General features: G+C 47.4%; 1 protein-coding gene across 2 annotated transcripts in view; it reads left to right on the forward strand.

Moving 5' to 3' along the window:
- MYO10 (myosin X) overlaps positions 1 to 23573 on the forward strand; it is a 216753-nt gene that overhangs the window by 166367 nt on the left and 26813 nt on the right. For both annotated transcript variants that reach the window (XM_045999501.1, XM_045999500.1), the window contains exons 20-26: positions 12078 to 12202; positions 12298 to 12412; positions 17537 to 17643; positions 18393 to 18626; positions 19025 to 19070; positions 19791 to 20657; positions 21637 to 21760. In XM_045999501.1, the coding sequence (XP_045855457.1) occupies positions 12078 to 12202; positions 12298 to 12412; positions 17537 to 17643; positions 18393 to 18626; positions 19025 to 19070; positions 19791 to 20657; positions 21637 to 21760 (1618 nt within the window). The remainder of the gene's footprint in view (positions 1 to 12077; positions 12203 to 12297; positions 12413 to 17536; positions 17644 to 18392; positions 18627 to 19024; positions 19071 to 19790; positions 20658 to 21636; positions 21761 to 23573) is intronic.

Genomic DNA, 23573 nt, shown 5'->3' on the forward strand with positions numbered 1-23573 from the left:
AGTTCAATAAAAGCTAGCTTTATAAAGTTAGTGTAAAGTCTGGCATGTGGCAAGTTCCTGGAATGTTAGCCTTCCTTGTTGCTGCTCCTTATTACGAGTATTACTGCTGAAGACGGTGTTACTACTGCTAATACTACTAGTATTACTGCTAGAAGTGCTTCACCTTGATCGGCTGCCCGCATACGGTCACAGCAGCCGCCCGCACAGGGTCACTTTGGACGTGGACTTGTTGACAAGGAGAGGCGCTCCTGCGCTCTGGGGATACTTGGGCAGAATCTGCAGGGATTCCGGTATTAGAAGTGGGGCCTGTCCTGGTAACTGGCATGCGATGGGGCTTCGGTCACTCATTCTTTGGACCTGTTGCCTGAAAACACCACGAGCTGCCTTGCCAGCCTCCCAGGCGGTTGAAATGAGCACATACCATGGGTTTAGAAGTTGTAAAGTGCTTCGCAAATGTTAGCTAGTAGCATTTCTTGAGTAGCTGGCTGTCTTTGCTTTATATCACACATTTAATTTGATCCTCATGGGCAGTTGGAAGGATTGAGAGGCCTGTAGAATGCTTAATCTGTTGGTGGAAACACAGCCCCGTTCAGTGAGTAGTAGCTGCTATCTTGATTAAATTTAAGACACAGCCTTTTATTATAATCCATCGCGGTAGATTTTATGTGTCCTTTGGTCTAGAAATGCTGTTAAGTGACCTTGTTATGTAGCGTGACACAGAAACTCCCACATTTACATGGTCTGACATGCTAGAAGGTAAAATTATGACACTCAGCATAGAAGACCGACAGAATTAAGTCACCGGAGTCTGATCGGTGATGACTTTCTCATTGATTAAAATGTCGAACTAACAGGGACACCATGTACAGTGGGAGCTGAGGGCATCCCGCGGGGTGATCTTGTCCTAGAACAAAGCCTCTCTCACACGAGGCATCTCTCTAACCCTGTTCCCTTAGAGGTCCAGGTTGGGCAGAGACGTGAGAGCGATCACCTTGCGGGTCTCCGTGCTCCTAACCACGGGCCGTCACAAGGACAGGACTGCATTCACCACAAAACAAAGGCACCCTTACGGGCCAGGATGGAGGTGTGGACAGGAAACGCTCTGGTGTGGGGACTCCGCTGTTCCACTTTTGAAATTTCCTTCCATTCAGTAAAATCTGAATAGAATACAGCCAAGAGTAGGAACCACCGAAACGTCCTCCCTAGGGAGCTGATGAAATGGAAAGAACGTGGGTCACTTGTGTGTCCTAACAGCGGTGCCTTTAGGTGAGAACAAAATGTAGGGCATATTTTCATTTGCCTTTTTTTTTTCTTTCAACAAAGCATGGGTGCATACCTGTGTGTGCTTGTAGGTGTGTGCAGAGGGCACAACAGTCGTGTGTTTGTACGTGCATAGAATATGTCCAGACGGAGACTCAGGAAGCTGGCCAGAGTGGTTTTCTGCAGGAGAGCTGTGCGATTTGCACCGTGTACATTCTCCGTGTTTCTGATTTAAAACAAAACAAAACAACCAACCTTTGGGTGCATTAGTCTGTCATTTAACCATAATTTAATGGAGAAATGAGACAACTTTTATTTCCCAATTTCTTTTAAGTCATCCTCTAACTTGATACAGCAAAGTTATGTCATTGTATTTTGTAGTAGAACCATTTCCTATAGAAACACATTCTGGTTAGGTCCTATAAGTGGTTAAAAAAGGGAATGGGATATTGAGCTATTTTTTGGGCATGTTCTCCAGAAACACGTTTTGAGGAATGCTTGGACCTTGTGGTTGGCATCCTTAAGAGAACCAGTTAAGCCAGCACCAGAACAGAGTTTCTCTGCTCCTGTTTTTTTGTTTGTTTGTTTTTTAAAGATTTTATTTTTTTATTTCACAGAGACATAGTGAGAGAAGGAACACAAGCAGGGAGAGTAGGGGAGGGAGAAGCAAGCTTCCTACAGATCGGAGAGCCCAATGCGGGGCTTGATCCCAGGACCCTGAGATCATGACCTGAGCCCAAGGCAGATGCTTAACGACTGAGCCACCCAGGTGCCCTCTACTCCTGTTTTCATAAAAGTGACCAAATCAGGTTGATCAGGTTGGATAGAATTTGTTAAGGTTTTCTTGCAATATTTGCACTCCGTAGTGAGAAACCTGGCTCCCACCATCCACCATCATTTATTTAATTGTAGAGCAGCGGCGGAATTGTGAACCTGTCATTCCCAGGGAAGAACTCTCTGAGCTGTAACGCAGTGCGCCTGTGCGGCAACCTTTGCCCTCAGTCTTACAAAGCCCATCTCCAAAGGTACTTACAAGGGCCCCGCCCTCAGTCCTTCGATAAGGTCCTTTCACACCTCTGTAATACATTGAGATTCTTTTATTACAATATATATCACTTCCTGGGACACTCCAAGGTTCACTCTTGTGCATTAAAATTCTCCGGATCTGGGCAGATGTATCATGGGGTGTATCCACTATCCCAGGATCCGACAGAACAGCTTCTCCAACCTAACATTTCCCTGTGCTTTACCTACTCATTCCCTCCCCGCCGAGTCCCTGGGAACCACTGCTGCTTCTGCAGTCTCTGCAGAATGCCATCTAATTGGAATCAGGGAGTAGACATATCTGCTCATTTCCGTCTGCTTCACAGTGTTTCAGTTCCCTCCAGGTTTGGGGGAACTTGGTATCTCTTTTTAAAAAGTCTTGACTGCTGTTCCGTTATACTGCTGTCCCACAGTTTCTCTGGCCGTTCACCTGCCGGATGACATCTTGATTGCTTCTGAATTTTGGCAGCTGTGAATGAAGCTATTGCGAACATTCAGCCTGCAGGTGTTTGTGCGTTCAGTTCGGTTGGCTAAATCCTTAGGAGCACGCTTGCTGGATCATAGAAAACGGTGTTTAGCTTTATGAGAAACTGTCTTCCAAGTTGACTCTAATTTTACGTCCAACCGACTACGAATAACCGTTCCTGTTGCTCCGTATCTTCGCCATCACTGGGTATTTTCGGTTTTCCGGGTTTAATCATTCTAGCAGGTGTGTGGTGGTGTCATTGTTTTAATCAGCAATTTCCTAAATGGAGTATCTTTCTATATGCTCGGTAGCCGTCTCTAAATCTTCTTTGGTGAAGTGTCCAGATCTTTTCCCTGCTTTTTACATCGGGTGGTGGTTTTCATATTGTTGTGTAGTAATCATCCCTATATTGGATACGGTATTTTTTCAGATAAATATTTTAAAAATATTTTCCCAGTGTGTTGCTTGTCTTTTATTGTCTTAACAGTGTCTTTCACAGAGAAGTTAATCAATTTTTCCTTTTATGAACGGTCTTTTGGTATTATTTCTAAGTCCTTGCCAAATAAGTACATTGGAAAAGGCTGTAAAGAGAACCACAGTTTTATTTATGCAACACCGTAGATTAAGTGTGTATGTATGTGGTATGTCAAGGAGGCAGTTTAGTGACAAATTCATAAAATTCATACCCTCCCCTGAGGGAATGTGTTGTCTAATGGGGACTTCACACGGGTATGTCTTACAGACACACATGCAAAAATACACGACATGAGAAGATGCAGGGTCGAGGTCACATCCTAAAGCAAGTACCTGTGTGCTACCAAGGGAAGGGGAGGTGACAGATGGCAGCAGTCAGATGCCTCAGCAGCAGATTTATGTATTGAAGAGGGTGTGTATGGGAGACCCCTAAAATGTCCATGAAACTCAACAGAGACAACGGGAGAACATCCAGGTGGTGAGGCTAGCTCCGGCTGAGGAAGACAGGAAGTGACAGCTTTAGTCCAGAAACATCTAGGGTTCTCTAGAATGTGAACAAGATGTCGAGTTGACCTAGCTGTGTGTTGACTGAAGGCAGACTGGAGCCATATGGCGGGGCCTTGAATGGGAAATGGGAGCCTTTGCCTTAGTTTGGTGTGGTGTGTGCTGGGAGCTGGTTAACCGGGGGACTACTCCTCAGAAGGATTCTGTAAGTGTGCATGCGTGCGTGTGTGTGTGTGTGTGTGTGTGTGTGTGTTCTCTGGCCCGGTTCCTCCTTTCCTGTTGAGCAGTGGGGGTTTGTGAGGCTCTGGATGAACGCAGCCGCTTCCCGGTATAATAGTCCAGCGTTTTCTCCTGAGGGTTGGTGACTGCGCTCGGCCGGGAAGGCTGTGGCGTGAAGCCTGTGCCCGGGGAGGGAGAAATTTCCATGCTCTCTGATCTGACCTCCAGGACTGACCACAGCGTTTGGCAGTCAATGTCACGGTGTTGCTTCCTGTTCCTCACCTGGGAAGGGGCGGGGAGTTGCCTCTTCTCTAGGGGAGCTTGGTTTCTGCCTCTGTGCTCAAAAGCGAAGTCAGCGAGCGGCAACAACTGTGTAAAGTGTTTAACTGCCCGGGAGTGAAATGACTGATGTAAGTACAAAGAACTTTTGTCGCTAGTTTAATGGGCTTTTGTTTAGTGCCCGTTCAAGGTCAGGAAAATTATATTGCCGGTTTAGTAACCACGCTTTTGAAAACTCTTCAAAGCACGATAAACTTGTGTTCAATATTTATGGACCGCTTTTGATAGTTTGATGTAGCCAACACAGCAAATAAAGATGGAGAGGTCTTGCATCTTTTTTTTTTTAATTAATTTTTTGGTTAATTAGTAAGGTGAGGACAGGCGTCCCATTGTAAGACTTTCTCAGTCATTTACAGGGCTGGGAATGATAGTTGATTAGTGTAACATAATTGACTTCGGATAAGCCTTTCTGGAACCTTGGATTTTTCTGCAGTCGAGGAAGGGTTATCAGAGGTGAGGTTAATGTTTAAAGGTGAATAGAGTAAAAGTATATCTGGTAATGGTAATACAAATACACCTAAGATAGTAAATCCTCTCTATTTAAGGTTAGTTGGGCCTTTCCCCTACTCTGTAATATTTACTTACCAAAATAAAGAATCATATAAGGGTTCCTTTTACTAAATAGATTGTTTTCTATTCCTTAGGATGGCAGGGACTAATCCAACATAATGTGGGCTATGAGATAAGTCCCTCAGTTGCAAACCTCATATGTGTGTAAATAAAGGCGACGATATTTCACATAGAGAAACTAGGTCAGGATTCATTAAAAAAAAAAGGAAAAAATAGAACTCTTTAATTTTAGAATGTTACACTACTCACTTTGAGAAACAGTCTACCAGAGGGGTGGGAAATTAAGTCTTATAAGATAGAAAATCAATTTTTTTTTTTCTATTAAGCTACTAAGGACAGTAAGGAGGGCACTTGTTGGTATAACGCTCAGATCGCATGTTTGGTTTGGCTTTGCTTTGGTTTGGTCAGGCCTATGCTTTGCTGCCATGTTATTTTCTAAGCAGATTAGAGCCAATCTCCAATCTGGACCCAAATGTTTATTGGGTCCAAATAGGGACAGGTGCATTTCATGCTCTTACCTGGAGGTTGCTCTCAGTCTAAGGAAGGAACTTGGAGTTTCCTGTCTATAAGATGGAATCATCTGTCCTAACCCCCTGCCAGATCAGAGTAGAGAAGTACCTTCTCCCTGAAGTCCTGACTGCCCCCCCCATACCCAGTGGGCCTCTGCATGGCAAGCCAGGTTCCCACTCTTTCTGAGTTCTCAGGGCTCCTCGCCTGGTTCCTGAGACATTTCTCAAATGCTGAGGAGCACGAGAACTTTGAGGTCCATCGATAATGAACTCGCTCTGTTTTCTTCTGTAAGCATGGATTGAATGTCCTCGTACTGTAGACAGGGGGCGATTTCCAGATTCGCTGACATCTTTATTATCTTTATGCAGTATTTATGAAATTATGAAAGGCTAGGTAGCGTTCGGGGTAATCAGATTCATTAATGCATAAATGCATTTATTTCTGTCTCCGGTTGTGAAGAGCCTCCCTTGTCCTCTTGCCCTTTATTTAGATTTGTGTATCGGCACCTCTCTTGCCCTTTATTTAGATTTGAAGCCGCAGAAGGTAGGGCTGGCTTATAACTGGATTTTGGGGTAGGTCTTAGCATGTTCTGTTAATCACTCATTTGTGTCTGGGCATTCTGAAATCTTACTTTTTAAGGTCATAGGGGAAAATAGTTTTCCCAATTATCATCATCATCATCATCATCATTATTTGTAGAATTGACTTTCCTGAAACAAATACATTCAGTCCTCTCTCCAGGAAGACTCTCCCTCACATCCATTGCTGCTTGTCCATTTTATTTTTCAAATTTTTATTTATTTACGTTTTAAGACTTACATATGTATTTTAGAGGGAGCGAGCACGTGCAGGAGGGGCAGAGAGAGGGAGAGAATCTCAAGCAGACTCCGTGCTGAGCACAGAGCCCGACCCAGGGCTGGATCCAACCACCCAAGATAAGACCTGACCTGAAACCAAGAGTGGGACGCTTAACCGACTGCGCCACCCGGGCGCCCTTCTGCTTATCCATTTAAAGCCTCCATGTCTTGTGTGGCTTTTAAAAGACTTTAAAAAACCGGCTTTGTTGAGATAGAATTCACATACCTACAGTTGACCCATCTGAAGTGTACAGTTTGGTGGGTTTTTATATATTCATGGATAATGTGCTCCCATCACTGCTGGCCATTTTAGAACTTTCTCATCAGCTCACAAAGAAACCCCCTCCTGTTGGCCTGCTCCCCGCCCCCCACAAACACACCTACCCCCACTGCTTCCACCAGCCCTAGGTGGCCACGACTCAGTGTCTGCGCATTCCCTTTCTGGACATTTCATGCGGATGGAATTCTATAATATGCACATGATTTTTTGTGACGGGCTTCTTCCACTTAGTGTGATGTTCTAAGGGTTCATGTAGCGTGTTTTAGTGTTTTGTTCCTTTTCAGGACCAAATACTCCATTGTGTGAATAGATAGGCTCGATTTTGTTTATCCATTCCTTTGGGTTTTTTGTTTTGTTTTCTTTTTTTTTTTTAAAGTAATCTACACGGGGGTGCCTGCATGGCTCAGTGAGTTAAAGCCTCTGCCTTCAGCTCAGGTCATGATCCCAGGGTCCTGGGATCGAGCCCCACATCGGGCTCTCTGCTCGGCGGGGAGCTTGCTTCCCCCTCCCTCTCTGCCTGCTTGTGATCTCTGTCTGTCAAATAAGTAAATAAAATCTTTTAAAAAATAAAAAATAAAAAAATAAAGTAATCTACACCCGCTGTGGGACTCAAACTCACGACCCCGAGATCAAGAGTCACATGCTCTACCGACTGAGCCAGCTGGGCACCCCTAAGCCCTCATTTGTTGGTGGCCATTTAGCTAATTTCTACTTTAAAGTATCTTTCTTGTAGCTTCCTCACACTTGATCGTCCTCCTTCTCTTTCCCTTCCCTCTATTCCGTACAGGGCCACTAGAATCCACTCAATATCTGGGTTTTTACCTTGTAAAAAAAAGTCATTTATTAAATATCTTCAAAGACATATAGCCAAGTAGAAGAATAATCGTATTGTATATACGTGATTATTTTCTTCATTCAGTGCAGCTTAATTTTTCATTCCCTTTTATTCCTAGCAACCTTGCTTCCCAGCGTCCACAACAATACCCCATTCCCAGAAAGGACCGAGCATGAGTGCTCCTGTGCTTTTCCGCACATGTGTACCTGGACTTAGACAGGAGGACCTCAGAGGTACTGCGGGTTTGGTTGCAGACCTCTGCAGTGAAGTGAATGTTGCAAAAAGCAAGCCAGATGACGGTTTTGGTTTCCCAGGACCTATAACATCAGACTTCCGTTATTCTGTAGTGCTCAAGTGTGTAGTAGTGTTATGTCTTGAAAAAAGTTTACAGACTTAATTTAATCTGAGCTTACAGCAAGTCACAATCACTGGTCCCAGTGAAGAAGTTGGAAATATTCCAAGAATCATCCAAATGTGACACAGAGACAAAGGGAGCAAATGCTGCTGGGAAGATGGTGTGACAGACTTGACTCAGCTCTGCCGCAAACCTTCAGTCTGTGAGAAACACGGGGTCTGTGAAGCATGATTAAACGACGTATGCCTGTATCTTCATGCACATATAATAAATAGGGCATTGGGGCGCCTGGGTGGCTCAGTGGGTTAAAGCCTCTGCCTTTCGCTCAGGTCATGATCCCAGGGTCCTGGGATCGAGCCCCACATCGGGCTCTCTGCTTGGCAGGGAGCCTGCTTCCTCCTCTATCTCTTTCTGCCTGCCTCTCTCCCTACTTGTGATCTCTATCTGTCAAATAAATAAAATCTTTAATAAATAAATAAATAAATAGGGCAGGGTTTTGGGGGGTTTTGGTGATTTTTTGTTGTTGTTGTTCCTTTGGGGTTTTTTGCCGAGGTCATTGTTTTACAAAATGAGACTGTTTTGCATACTTTCCGGCATCGTTTCTCAGCTTGGCAAAGGCCTGGCAGTCTTCTGGTACGCCTCTCACGTGCTCTTGGTCTTAATGGCTGCATAATATTTCAGGATGTGCCCGATTATCAGAATACCCCTGGCCCTTTGTCGGGTCTTGTTTCCCGTTTCGACGCTGCCAACAAAGGGATCTTTGTACACCTCAGGTCTGGCCGCATTTATCTCTCACCCTAAGCCTCGGTTGGCTCCTTATCTTGAAAACAGTTGCCATCAAAGTTGGACACAGGAAGCACAGCCACCCGGGTCCCCCGCGCCCCATTCTGTCGCACACTAACCACGGGACGCGCCGGGTTCTCGTTCTGCCTCATCGCTGTGTGGCGTTCTCCGGAGAAGGGCCATTCCCCTGCAGCGGTGAACCGGTGCTACAGCCCAGACGCTAGCTCAGACCCGGGTTCAAATTATGTGTCTCCCCTACGTCCTCATACTTGGCTTTCTTCTGCATTCCTGAGGAGCTTAATTTTAGTGTTTGATATGGTTTTATATGCGGCTTTCTGCTATGTAAGGAATGAGGGTTGTTGGTACACCTGCCACCCTTCTTTTTTTTTTATTAATTTTTTTTTAAGATTTTATCTATTTATTCGACAGAGAGAGATCACAAGTAGGCAGAAAGGCAGACAGAGAGAGGAGGAAGCAGGCTCCCCACCAAGGAGAGAGACCGATGTGGGGCTCGATCCCAGGACCCTGGGATCATGACCTGAACCGAAGGCAGAGGCTTTAACCCTCTGAGCCACCCAGGTGCCCCTCACCTGCCACCCTTCTCATGGAAGGGCTCTGGGAAACAGAATGCAGCCCCTGTGGGGCTATGCTTGTGGGGGCAGGGGCCTGACAGAAATCTCTGGATCTTCCTCTCAGTGTCGCTGCGATTCGAACCGCTCTTTAAAAAATTAAATGTTGGGCTCCCTGCTCAGCGGGGAGTCTGCTTCTCTCTCTACCCTGCCTTCCCCCTGCCCTCCGCTCATGCCCTCTCTCTGTCTCTCTCAAATAAATACATTTCAAAATCTTTTAAAAAATAAATAAATAATTAAATGTTAAAAAAGCAATTAAGGGGAGCCTGAAAAGATGAGTGCTTGCCCAGGAGTCGGGGGAGGTAGAAATGAGTAGGCGGAGCCCAGAGGATTTTTAGAGCAGCGGAACTACTCTGTACGATCCTCTAACTAAGGAGGGATGTATGTCCTTGTGCATCAGAACCCTTCGCTGCGCAGCAGGGAGCCCTGTAAAGTGTGAGCTCCGGGTGCTGGTGATGGGCCGGTGTGGGTTCATCAGTTGTAATAAAGGCAGCATCCTGGTGGGGGTCGTTGAGTAAAGGAAAAAAAAATCTAGCTCTCCTTTTTTTAGTCTTCAAGCATGAACCATGAACCCTTGCACATAGTCGGCGTTTAAAGCCCAGACTGTTTTATAGCTGTACTTGCAAAGTCCATGATCCCTGCTGCTATCAGAACTTGAGGCAGCCTCCGTCAGAGCAAACTCCGGCCCTGGAAGACTCGTTCCCAGTGAAGACTTGGGCGCTGGGGAAGTTTGGGCAGGAAAACGCCTGTAAGCTTTGACGTGGCCAGCCCCCACCTGGGTCATCTTTGAACATTAAATTCACCAGGGAAGGAAGTAGAAATTAAAAAGAGAAGCACTGATGGAAATACAGGCTTAGCCCCCTCCCCAACCTCCTGAGTGCTGTGTGGGTTGCCCATGGCGACAATCTGCCTCTAGATCCCCCCTTCCTGGTTAAATTACTAGGAAGGGCCAGAAACACAATCACAGTGTGAGCCTGGAAGGAGGGGCCACTCCTGGTGACTCCCTCCCTCCCTGCCTCCCTCCCCCAGCTGTATGAAATCCTACAACCACACCACCCTAATTAGCCCGAGAATGGAAGGGGTTGTCTTGGCAACCGAGCACTTTTTAAAGCACAGGAATGGTGTTCATTATTGTTCAGTGTCTTTAGCTGTGGCAGAAAGGTCAGTGTGGCAGGCGTTTTCCATATGAATTTTGGCCCCAGAGCCAAGCCGAAGGTGGAATGTTCCTTAGGGAGGCTGAAGATGGTGAGTGCGGCTGAACTTTTTTCGGATGGAGGGGGGGGGTCCCTTTCATAATATTTTTTAGGACATTCTAGGAACTGGTGCCAAAGTAAGGAATCATGGTGACGTTGTTAAATAAGGATTGGAAGAAAAGACGTACGGAAAAACAGGGTGGTTCAGGAATGGGGAGAGATTAAGAAAAGTCTTTGAGCATCCAGTGATGGAATATTAAATTAGCTGGTGTCTGATTATGAAATTAACAAAGTTGAGTAAGCCTGATGCTTTATTCTGTGTGTGTTTTACGTTCGCTCCGTGCTAGTCTTTGTGGATGACTGCTGCCCAGATGATAGTCCAGATAGATAATAGAACAGAAGCATGTTAACCAAATACCTCTAGAACCGTTGCCTCTCTCCATTTTTTTATAACAGAAAGATAAGGCATAAGAGTAACCGAGGCTGATTTTTCATATTTTTATGTTTTTCTTACTTTTCCAGGGATATTTAAATAATCAAGACTAAAAACCGAGAAGCCACACTTTTTTGGACATTTGCCCTAATTTATTGGCTGTACTCGGGTAGAATACTGCTGAGTAAAGACAAGTTGACCACATTGTTTGTAGAAGGAATTAAATTAAATATAAGAGAGGTCAGCCTGCAGGAGATGATGGCAGGCTGTTCCCTCACAAGCTGTAGGAGAGATTGGCAGAACACTCTTCGGATTTATTCTTTGCTAGTTTGGGGAGCCTGCGGGAGAACATGGCTTTAAGCCTAAATTTGTGTTAATGGCCGTGCTTATAAGGACTGCAAATTTAAGCCACTTTTTTTTTTCTTTTTACACTTTTTAACAGTGACCTTCCATTCTCTTGTGCTCCTTTTCAGTCATTTTATTCACAGTTGTGTAGGATAAAGTACAAATTAGTTCAAGGGAATGGAAGTTTGGATTGAAAAACAAATCATTGCCCAAAAAGCCACAAGTGGGAAGCAGCCACTTTTGGGCTTTCCCCCGAAAGACCATTGTCCTGTCCACACTGCCAGATTGTTTGGCAATGGCGTGGATAAGAGAACACGTTTCAGGACATGAAGTTTTGGTTTGGTGTTTTTTGTTTTTTGTTTTGGTCTTTGGTTTGGATTTTCTGGGATTCATTTACCTAGGGATCACCGTGTAGAGCTTTCAACACACAGGGGATTTGACTAGATACTGAGAAAACTAGAACTCTGTATTTTTGTCCCTTTTCCTCCACTGGTGTGCTTTCTCTCCCCCCACTCCCCAGCCCAACCTCACGCACCCCTCCCTCTGTCCCTCCTTGGGTCCCTCTATTCTGTGATCAGAAACATGCCTTTCAGTTCCTGGAAATGGAAGTTCAAAAAGTAAATAAAGTGATATTAGATGACACTTTTTAGGTTCTTTGGAAAACAGTATGTTAAAAATGGCAGTATGTTTATGGTCCTCGTTAAAACAGTCAGAAATGGGAACGTGGAGATTAATACCAGGCATTATTGGTCTCTTTTAAGATCTGACGATGGCGTTGTGGTTATATTAAGAAGTGGTATTGATAGTATTTACCGACGAGGCAATATGAAGTCTGGGACTTCAGGAAAATTTAAGGGCAGGGACGAAGGGCTCGGGGATGGCTGCTGAAGCCCAGTGATGGGTTCCAGGGGGCGAATCGGGGCACGGGGGGTGCGGGGTGTCCTTGTTCCCTTTATCTTTTCACCATTTCTCACGTTCCAGATGCCAGAGCAGTTCGACCAGGCAGTCGTGCTGAATCAGCTGCGGTATTCCGGGATGCTGGAGACGGTGAGGATCCGGAAGGCAGGCTACGCAGTCCGGAGACCCTTCCAGGATTTCTACAAAAGGCAAGGCGGGGCGGCATAGATCCGCTTTCTTTTCACAGCAGCTGGGGAAAGAGGGATTGTAGCAAAAGGTGATGTGGGGCGTCTTTCCGCGGCAGGTATAAGGTGCTGATGCGGAACGCAGCTGTGCCCGAGGACATCAGGGGGAAGTGCACCGCCCTGCTGCAGCTCTACGACGCCTCCCACAGCGAGTGGCAGCTGGGCAAGACCAAGGTAAGATTTCAGACAGAGGGCATTCGTCTGGTGGGGGCACCTGGGGGGCTCAGTCGGTGGAGCGTCTGCCTTCTGCTCAGGTCATGATCCTGGGGTCCTAGGATGGAGCCCCGTGGTGGGCTCCCTGCTCAGTAGGGAGCCTGCTTCCCCCTCTCCCCCTGCCTGCCCCTCCCCACCCACTCATTCTCTCTCTCTCTGTCTCTCAAATAAATAAATAAAATCTTAAAGAAAAAAAAAATTCATCCCATCAAACTCCTGAGAGATGTTGGGGCAGGTGTCCTGTGCGACTGCTAACAAATGATTTTTGAACTTGGGGGCCGATATGGTGCCATGCCCACCGTAGTCTTTTGTCCTCAAGACAGTTAATATTGTATCTGAAGCCCTTGACTTGTCAGGAACTCTGTTTTCTGAAACCTGGGGCCCGGGGTGTGCGTGCATGTGTGTGTCTGTGTGTTTTCCTGCAGACAGTCAGCACATTTGGGCTGATGGGCAGTTCAGTTCCAGGAAGTGCCAGGCAGCCTCTGACTTCAGAGAAGTGAGAGCCCAGACCCTTCTCTGACTGTTGGTAATCTGAATGCTGAATGCTGTCCCTGCCCCGCTGGGAGCTGTCATGCAAGAGACCGGCCAACACTCTGAGATCTCGTAGGCTGACGAAAATCCAGTCTAGAAAACTGAGCGAAGGTCATGTTTGGAACATGCTGGTGTGGCTGAGATGAGGCCTGGATCCCGTTTATTCCAGACAGGAGCTGAGGGGCGGACAGTTTAGCCTCAACAGCAAAAGTTAGCCATCACATTGGTCATGTGAGCTGTCCTCCTTGTATGGAGAACTGCCAGAATCTTCCCTTGCCGTTCGCTCTTGTTTTCTTCCCTCCACTCCGGGCCTCGTCACACAGGAAGACAGAAATTTGACTTGGCACAGAAAGGCAGGCAGCTGAGGGGTTGACTGTTGAGTGTTTGGAGGGACTCGAAAGTAAGAGGCAGTCCTCATGCCTCCTCCTCCCAGTAGCAATGCAGCATCCGAAAAGTATTTTAAAGTTTCCACTCCTATTGCATTGTTTTTAACCAGAGAATTTCTTTCTTAAAAAAACGGGGAAGGGGCGCCTGGGTGGCTCAGTGGGTTGAAGCCTCTGCCTTCAGCTCAGGGCATGATCTCAGGGTCCTGGGGTCGAGGCCCGCATCAGGCTCTCTGCTCAGTGGGGAGCCTGCTTCCCTTCCTCTCTCTCTCTGCCTGCCTCCCTGCCTACTTGTGATCTGTGTCTATCAAATAAATAAAATCTAAAAAAAAAAAAAATTGTTTAAAACATGGGGGCGAAAAGGAGCCCCTGGGTGGCTCAGTCTGTTGACTGTCCAACTCTTGATTTTGGCTCAGGTTATCATCTCAGGGTCATGATTAAGCCCCGTGTTGGGGGGGCTCAACTCAGCCCTGAGTGTGGAGGCTGCTTAATGTCTCCTGATCCTGGGGTCCTGGGATCGAGCCCCACATCGGGCTCCCCGCTCTGTGGGGCGCCTGCTTCTCCCTGTCCCACCCCCCCTGCCATCTTGGTGTTGCCTGTTGACTTTCTACGATCACCCAGGGGATAGTGTAGAGTTCATTGCTCATTCTTCTACATAGTGTACGGAGTAGGAGCTCAGGCAATGCCTGGTGAGCGCTGAACAAACTATAAGGGATGGAACGAGGATATCACTCATTTAGTCCCTCAGGGAAACTTTCTAAAGACAGTTCAAATGGAACTCTTGACAATACAGTGTCACCTGCTCTGACTTTATCATCAAAAAGATACTGCGTTCTCTCTCAGTTGAAACCCTCCTCCTATCCCGCTGCCTTATACAGTAGAGTAACACCAAAGATCGTGACGTCTCAGACAATACTGGTCTCTTCTTCGAGCTGTCAGGAACCAATCCAACTTCACATACAATTACAATTACATTATGGAAATGAGGTCCAAGCAAGGCTTGAACCCAGGCATAGCACAGGGGACACATAATGACATTGCCCTGCAGCTTACCATGTTCCTGGGAGAGAAGACCTCCACATGCCACCACCACGTGTCCGCTCCTCTAGGAATAAAAACGCTGCTTCTCCAAGAGAGACCTCACTGTGGACTGAAATGTCAGGGACGCGTTCAAGATGAGGACATCTTTAAAGAGGAGTTAAACTTTAATCGGTGACCAGCTAGAGGTAGAAGTAGGATGGAAACTTGAGAGTTGACAGAAACATTGGGAAGAAACTGTAAACATCAGAGCATTTGAGTCGTGTCCGCTAAATAGCTCTGACCTTGACCACTGTTGGACTTAGTCATGCACTAGTGTGTTTTTGGGTCAGTGTTGCTGCCAGAAGTTGTTTGCATTTAAAGCCTTGACAACTAATGAACATCTGAATCTTCTGGTAGAGAAATTCCCACCACACACGACAGGGAAACGTGGACAGTGTTGTCGTCGGCGAATTAAACGCGTCTGAATTAGTTGGCTCACATAAAAACACATTGAGTTCTTGGAAGGCAAGAACTCCTATCTTCTGGGGAAGCATTCCTAGAGAAGCCAGAAATCCTGCCTGAACCTCCGGTGAACAGCCCGTCCAGAACATTCCCCTGCGTGTCCCCGCTGTGAGGTTGAGTTGAGGGTGACCTGGTTTTGACTCTTCCCGCTGCTCTGGGACTCTGATACATTTCATTTTTCTGACCAAGTGGACTCTGTTGCCAGACATTTTCCCCTCTGTTCTGTGGCCACAAAGCCTGCAAGAGGTACTGCTTATAAAGACATCTTCCTAGAATAATCCTTGGGCCCTTGAGCTATTGGGATAAGGATGAAAAAAGGTCAGATGAAACTGTTCATACTATATGTTGAGTTGCGTTCCCCGGGGCACTGCCTTGAGTGGGCACTGCCCTTTGTTGAGCTGCTTGATGGCACCCGCTCAGGGCAGCACTTCCCGTCACAGTCGCTGGGCTGTGCTGGCTCCATCTTGGCCACGTCCCAGGAAGATGGGGTTATGGCCGCTGCTCAGTGCTGGACTGGGAGAACTGACGTGGCTTTCCGTGTTTCCTTGCATGAATTCAGGGTGGATGTTCTTAAGCTTGGACGGGTCTCTAAGAGTATTCTGCTCTATTGGTTTGCCCCGTGGGTTAGTGGAAGAGCATCTAGAGAATGATGGGGAAGTAAATTTACTAGGCGGGGCAGAGAGCTCTTTGGGATGGGCATGAAACTTAACACTAAAGCAGGTATTTCTCTGATTCTGATTCAAACGGAGACATTCTGCAGACTTCCAGGAAGGTGAGACACGCTCTTCCCTTCATAAAGCTGTTTGCTCGTGAGAACTGGCATTTTGTTTCGTGAAAGCCCCACCACCATTGTGCTTCCCCAAGACGTGACTTTTGTCCTTTTAAATACTCACCAGAGCTACCACATTAGAATAAGATCTTTAATGCTGATAAAAGCCTCAAAGAAGTTTAAATACTTCTTGAAAGTCTAGTCTTGATGAAAACTGCTTCAGAGATTCCTAGTTCTGAAACTTTATTATTTTCAAATAAATAAGCTTTATACTTGCCTCTTAAAATAAATAAATTTATTTATTTATTTATTTATTTATTTATTTTGGCCAAAGAGGCATCATGCATCAATAGAGCCTGTAATGGCAACTATAGGAAAAGGGTTGTATGAAAAACTTTTCTAGGAGAATTATTTGTGGTAGAGTTTGCAAGTGCTCGTGAACCTGGGGCACAAGGAGGTAAACCTTCTGTGAGTCACCTGGTGGTAGGATTCTTTATTTGCTTTTTTTTGCCCAAATTGTCTTGGAAGAGACAGAGCAGAGTGTTTGGGAAACTGTGCTGCTAAGAAAACATAACGCATCATTATTGGCCAGAATGACTCACACAAGCATAATCAGAGCATCATGAGTGAGCGAGAATGTCAGCCTCCCGCCCACCACCCCCGAAATGCGTCCAGGCTGACCGTTCATAGAAAAGCATGAAAATATTTGGCACTAGTTTTTCTAGGAAATAGTTCAGAATTTCTCATGCAGGCAGTAAATCTGAAATTACAAAATTAAAAGCTGCCTTGATTGAGGGAAGGTCTTAATGTTTTCACATCCTTTCAAATACTGGGAATTCTGATACAGAGTGCCAATTAGCAAAGACAGTTCTCCTTATTTAGTAAGCATAGGATTGAGGTGCCTGGTCCCAGAAATAGGCCAGCAAATAGCTATGATCTGTTTTGCCCCAATTCTGGTATTCTTGTGAGGGTCAAACTGAGATGGAGCAAAAATGGTTCAATTCTCATTTTAAACTCCGTTTTCAGAAATACTTTTTTTTTTTTTTTTAAGATTTTCTTTATCTATTAGAGAGCATGAGCCGGGGAGGGTGTGTGGGGGCTGGGGTGGTGGGAGACAGAGGAAGAGGAAAAAGCCAACTCCCCTCTGAGCAGGAAAGCCTGCCCCATCTGCTGCGCTCCATCCCAGGGATCATGACCTCAGCTGGAGGCAGGCACTTCACTGACTGAGTCACAGGTGCCCTCAGAATTACATTCTGAATGTCAGGTTTTTTTTTTAATGTGCATTAAAGTTTTTGAGACCAAGATACCGTGATCGTAATGACTTCTCAGTCATGCAGAGTTTCCATGCACTATTAAAGTAACATAAAATCCAAAGTTCTTGGATTTTTTTCCTCCTCCCTCCCTTTCCTTCTTTCCTTTCATAATATAGGGCGTCTCTCTGTTCGTTGTGACTTACACTTTATGTGGGACTAGTGCTGGTCCGTAAAGTATTTGTCCCACTTAAGTGACTGTAAACTTTGATGGCAACTTCATGGTCCTCTGTGCCTGTTGGATCTAATAACAACAACAACAAAAAAGGCAGGGGGGACTTGTGTTTTCTATATCTTTGCTTTTTCTTCCTAGCAATATATTTTTACTGTATTTTTCAAATGTCTTAGGACATGACAGATAGAAAGTTTAAAAAACAAAGCGGCGCTCCCCAACAGGGAGCTAGAGAATCACTGTTCTAGAACACATAACTGTGTTTGGATCACATTTGCGGAGAGAGAAGCATGGCCTCCAGAAGCTGTCTCTGACTCAGAGAACCTCCTGTTACCAGCCACGTTCTTGGCTTCTGATGCCTCCCTTTCCCTCGGCCAGGTCTTCCTTCGAGAGTCCCTGGAGCAGAAACTGGAGAAGCAGCGGGAGGAGGAAGTTACGAGGGCGGCCATGGTGATCCGGGCCCACATCTTGGGCTACTTGGCACGGTAAGAAGCACGCCGAGGGACCTCCATCAGACCTGGACGGAGGTCAGGACCAGGCTGTGGAGAGTCTCAGGGCAGCGCTCCTGACTAGCGATGCCAGATGCCCAGTGGGCTTGACCCAGGCAGAACGTAGGCAAGAGGCCTCCTGATGTCTCCATTAGAGCAGTGACAGGACTTAAGTTGTTGACCCAGTTCCTCTGCGTCACGTATTGAAGCCAGGCAGCCTGGCTGTTGACTTGGCTGTTGGCCCGTCGGGTCCACAGAGGGCTCCCGTCTCCCGTGTTTCCCAGTGAGGCGGCTTCTCGCCGTGTGCGCTGGAGCTCTGTCCGTCTCTGTGGACCCGCCTGCTGCGAGAAATCGTTCCATTTTCTGAACTACAGGACTATTGTGCTGTGGCCTTTTTTTCTCCCCCCCTCGTGAGGACGGGAGACTGCAGCAAATCTTTTTTGGTGCTGTTTACAGTCCAGCCCTTCCCAGGACTCTTCCAAGTCAGCATTAAGGGTTATGGGCTTACTTAGTTTCAGCCAAGATAATGATAAGGTTCTTGCTTTAGTTTTGTGTGTTCTTATGCTTTTGTTTTCCTTCCGTTTTGTTTTGTTCACAGCGGCCTCCTGTCCGCTCCCGTCGCTATAATGAGACGTTCAAAACTTGGCCCTTTTCTTTGTCTTGTAGCATTAATGGAAACTCATTGAAGAGCTCAGAGCCTCATTCCCTCAAAAGCTATCCTGCTCTGCTTTTGTTTTCATTTTCAGAAAGCAATACAGAAAGGTCCTGGACTGCGTGGTGATCATACAGAGGAACTACAGAGCATTCCTTCTGAGGAGGAGATTTCTGCACCTGAAGAAAGCCGCCGTGGTTTTCCAGAAGCGACTCCGAGGTCAGATTGCTCGGAGAATTTACAGGCAGCTGCTGGCGGAGAAACGGGAGGAGGAAGAAAAGAGGAAACGGGAGGAAGAGGAGCAGAGGAAACGGGAGGAAGAGGAGAGGTACACTAGCTTTCCTGCTCCGATGAGGCAGAAGGACACCTTGTGAGTTACAAGGTCAATTTCCATTCTTGCAGCAAGAATTCCCAGTGGATGCTGCAGAACCTGCTGTTTGAAACATGACCTCTTGGTGGCTTGGACGTAAAATTCCTTGGATATAAAATTCCGAGTTCTGGGCATTTTAATTCATGCACAGAATACGTAATTGACCGGAAGTAGAGGGGCCACTCTTTAACCTTGTTAAGTTGTATTTAGCAAAGTTTTCTTTAAAAAGGTAGCTCTCCCTTGTAAACGTGCTTCTGGGATAGTGTGTGTATGTGTGTGTGTGTGTGTGTGTGTGTGTGTGTGTGTGTTTCATTGCTTGTGGTTGTTTTCACCTTCTTTTTCCTCTATGTTTTTAGAGAAAGGGAGAGGGTACGAAGAGAGGCTGAGCTCCGCGCCCAACAGGTAAAGGATGCCCTTGACCCCATGCCATCTCATTTTCCCCTTCCCTTCCCACTTCAAACACCCAGGTGGAAGGATTCAAAAGGAAAACAAAGTATAAAGATACAAGAAGAAAGATTTTAAAGGCGATGTCGCTGATGCAGCCTGTTACTGCTGAGTAAAACTGTGAATGTGTAAGGTTTAAATGTGAACCGGGATAGCAGCCTCTCTGTAAAGCCGCGTGACCGCTGTGTTAGTTCACCTGCCCTAACATAGTACCACTCAGCCTGCGGGGATTAAACATGAAAGTGTTGTTTTACGATTCTGGAGGCTAGACCCCCAGGGTGATGGTATTAGCTGATTCACTTTCCTTCCAGGCCTCTCTCCTTAGCTTGGACGTGGCCACTTTCTCACTGTTTCCTCCCATGGTCTTGCCTTTGTGTGCATGCCTCCCTGGTGTGTGTGTGTGTATGTGTGTCCCGATCTCCTCGACCTGCCAGGACTTGGCAGATGGGGTTACAGCCCACCTCGTGGTCTTACTCTAACGTAACCCCTTCTTTAAGAGCCCTGTTTCCAAAGAACACATTCTGTGTTTCCAGAGATGGGGCTTCAGTATCAGTTCCGAGGACGGGGCACACAGTTCAGCCCATAGAGAGCACATCTCCGCGCGGTTCTTCATTGGGAAGAAGCAGCGATGCTCGTCCTGGTGGTGGTTGCTGACCTCTCCCTTCCTCTCCTGCCCAGGAGGAAGCCGCCAGGAAGCAGCGAGAGCTGGACGCCTTGCAGAAGAGTCAGCGGGAAGCGGAACTGCGCCGGGACCTGGAGAAGCAGAAGGAAAACAAGCAGGTGGAGGAGATCCTCCGCCTGGAGAAGGAGATCGAGGACCTGCAGCGCATGAAGGAGCGGCAGGAGCTGTCCCTGACCGAGGCGTCACTGCAGAAGCTGCAGCAGCTGCGGGACGAGGAGCTCAGGAGGCTGGAGGACGAGGCGTGCAGGGCGGCGCAGGAGTTCCTGGAGTCGCTCAACTTCGACGAGATCGACGAGTGCGTCCGCAACATCGAGCGCTCGCTGTCGGTGGGCAGCGAGGTGGCGGCCGAGCTCGGGGAGCCGGCGGAGGGCGCGGGCGCCGAGAAGCCCAGCTTCAACTTCAGCCAACCCTACCCGGAGGAGGAGGTGGACGAGGGCTTCGAGGCCGACGACGACGCCTTCAAGGATTCACCCAACCCCAGCGAGCACGGCCACTCGGACCAGCGAACGAGCGGCATCCGCACGAGCGACGAGTCGTCGGAGGAGGACCCCTACATGAACGACACGGTGGTGCCCACGAGCCCCAGCGCGGACAGCACGGTGCTCCTGGCCCCGTCGGAGCGCGGCTCGTCCCCCGGGGAGCCCACCTACTGCGTGCCCCAGAGCGGCGGCGGCCTCCCCTCCCCGGACGGCGACTACGACTACGACCAGGACGACTATGAGGACGGCGCCATCACCTCGGGCAGCAGCGTGACCTTCTCCAACTCGTACGGCAGCCAGTGGTCCCCGGACTACCGCTGCTCCGTGGGGACCTACAACAGCTCCGGGGCGTACCGCTTCAGCTCCGAAGGGGCGCAGTCCTCCGTGAGTGCGCCCCGCACGGCGGGGGGGACGGGGGAGGGACCTTGTCTGTGATCTGTGCCCCGGGGCAGTCGAGATTTCAGACTCAGGTCTTGAAGAGGATCCTAAACCCCTTTCCTGGCCAAAAGCAATCGGTTAGTAAATGGAGCCTTGGTGTGCACACAGAGCCCAGAATCACCTAAGAAAACGGGCTCTGTATATGGAAACTCAAGCCCTATCTGTCATAGCTTCCCAGCAGGTAGGGAATTAAGGCCCGCCCTAAATTAGAACTAGAAGGGCCAAGGGCACACCGGAGAAGGGAGAACCAACATTCCGGAGGCCTCACCGTCTCCTCCCCAGCGTGTTCTACCTGCGTCTGCCCTCCTTGATGCCTTACCAGACGCGCTCTCCAGCCCATGGGTTTATTTATAGTTGACTTTTATTTTTCCCATTGGCTGTGCATTAAATATCCCCTTGATTTTCTGAGACTTGAAGGTATTTTTATCATAGTGTTTTTTTTTTAAAGATTTTATTTATTTATTTGACAGACAGAGATCACAAGTAGGCAGAGAGGCAGGCAGAGAGAGAGGAGGAAGCAGGCTCCCTGCGGAGCAGAGAGCCCGATGTGGGGCTCGATCCCAGGACCCTGAGATCATGACCCGAGCCGAAGGCAGCGGCTTAATCCACTGAGCCACCCAGGCACCCCTATCATAGTGATTTAAAGGAAATTAACTCTTGGATGGTTTGGTTAAAATTCTACCCTTGAACAGCCGTGTTTTTAGCACAGCCTTTGGAAAAATAAGTGTGTCTCACGGGGTATCCAGTCAATGGATCATTTGACCTCACGGGTCAGTATTTTGTCATTCTTGACCACCCCGTGTTGTGAATGGTATGAATTCTCCTGTTGCTTCTGTCAGATTTATTTTTTTCAGTGTTGACAGATGCTGGGCATTTTTTTGCTTTTCCTGTTTGGCTCACGGTTGGCTCTCTCCCTCTTGTCCAGTTTGAAGACAGCGAAGAGGACTTTGATTCCAGGTTTGATACAGACGACGAGCTTTCCTACCGGCGCGACTCCGTGTACAGCTGTGTCACCCTGCCTTACTTCCACAGCTTTCTCTACATGAAAGGTAGGACCCGTGTCCCCAGGGCCCCTGGCGGGGGGAGGTAGAGTGATGGACTGCCGAGGTTTGGTGTTCACCGAGGCTGATTGAGGGAGACCGGGAAGGACCCTCTCCATGGCTCACGTGGTGTTAGTTCCTCTGAGGTGAATGGGGGACGCCATGGGTGAGGAGATCATACCAGGAAGAACGCTGCTCAGGCTCTCGCAGCGTTAGGACAGGGGACGTAGCCACTGTCACTGTCTTCAGGCCCTGTCTCCTCTCTGGCCACCCCATCTCATTTCTGTGCTCTGTTCCTTCTTCCTACACCTCCTCCTCCCCTCCCCCAAACACACTTTTCCTTTCCTTTCCTTTCCTTTCCTTTCCTTTCCTTTCCTTTCCTTTCTCTCTCTCACACACATGCTTCTGCTGCAGTCGGTGTAGCCTGTTGTGATGGTAAGCTGCACTGTTCCCTCCACGGGAGCGTTAGAGAACCTACAAGGGTTTCCTCCACATCGGAGAAAAGTAACGATCTGAGCCAGGGGTGCACTTGCCTTGGCTGCTTATGACACCTGCTGTCTACCCTGCCTTCCTGACGAGGATTTGGGTTGTGTATTTCGACAGCTATTAAACTTTGACTGTCTTTCATTGGCCCTTAATATTTAAGGGCGTCAAAGCATGCTCCTTTTAGAAAGGAACTTAATTAAGACCTTGTGGTCTTGCCTCATTCGTGTCCTCAATTCCGACTTCTATTTTATTTTTTAAGTTTTTTTATTTGGCTGGGTTGGGGGGGAGTGGAGTGTAAGAATCTGAAGCAGGCTCCATGCTCAGCGCAGAGCCCGATGTGGGGCTCGATCTCACAATCCTGAGATCATGACCTGAGCCGAATCAAGAGTCAGACACTTTAACCGACTGAGCCTCCCAGGCGCTCCTCAACTCTGACTTCTAAATCGGTGACGAGGACCATGAAAAGCCACTGTCGTCACCAGGTTTTGGCAGGAGTTTCCCATGGATCTCTGAAAGAACGGTCTGTCTGGTTTCTCGCACGGCTCCAGGGTACATGAGGGAGCGGGTCCAGATCTGGGGGATGGGCAGGGATAACCAGAACCATCGTCTGCTGCTGATGCCCTCCACTCTGCCCCTTCTGCTTTCCTTCCCCTTCCCCATGGTTCTGTCACAGGTTTGTCTTCCTGACTCTTCCTCGCTTTCTTTTCCGCCGCCATCTCTCCTCATTGGCTTTGCCTTTCCTTCTCTTTCCGTCCATGAAAAAGTTTTCATTCTGTGTTCCCTTTCCCTGTGTCTTCCGTGCTTTGACTTTGCTTCTCTCTCCTACTGGCATATTTATCTTTTCTCATAGCACTTGTCCTCCTTAATTGTTTTCCTATTCTTCTTCACTTACATTCTTACATTTTTCTTTTCATTTTTATTTGATTTCTTTTTTTTTTTTTTTTTTTTTCTTTTTTGACTGTTGCCCCAGCGCCTACCCGCTATGTTCAACATCAGTCTAGCTGCAAGTATCCGGTCACTGGTTTGTCAAGGTCTGCTGTTCTCAAGCCCAGATCCCCAAGGTGCTCAGGGAAACCCCGCCAGGTTTTAGGGGAGACCTTCCTATTACCTGAAGTCACTGGTTGCTGGAAATTCTTATAGGAGTGCTGGAATGAAAAAGATGGAAAAATTCGAACTGAGTAATCAAGGGTTCACTAGACTACTCAGAAAAAGCAAAATTTAGTCACAAATTGGGACTTAACCTAAGAACCATCCAATCAGAGCATTTTAAAATTTTTGTCATGCATGTCTCAGAATAAATATAAGGTTTTTTTTTTCTTTTAAAGATTTTATTTAT

Source organism: Meles meles, chromosome 3 (genome assembly GCF_922984935.1).
Source record: "Meles meles chromosome 3, mMelMel3.1 paternal haplotype, whole genome shotgun sequence".
NCBI lineage: Eukaryota > Metazoa > Chordata > Mammalia > Carnivora > Mustelidae > Meles > Meles meles.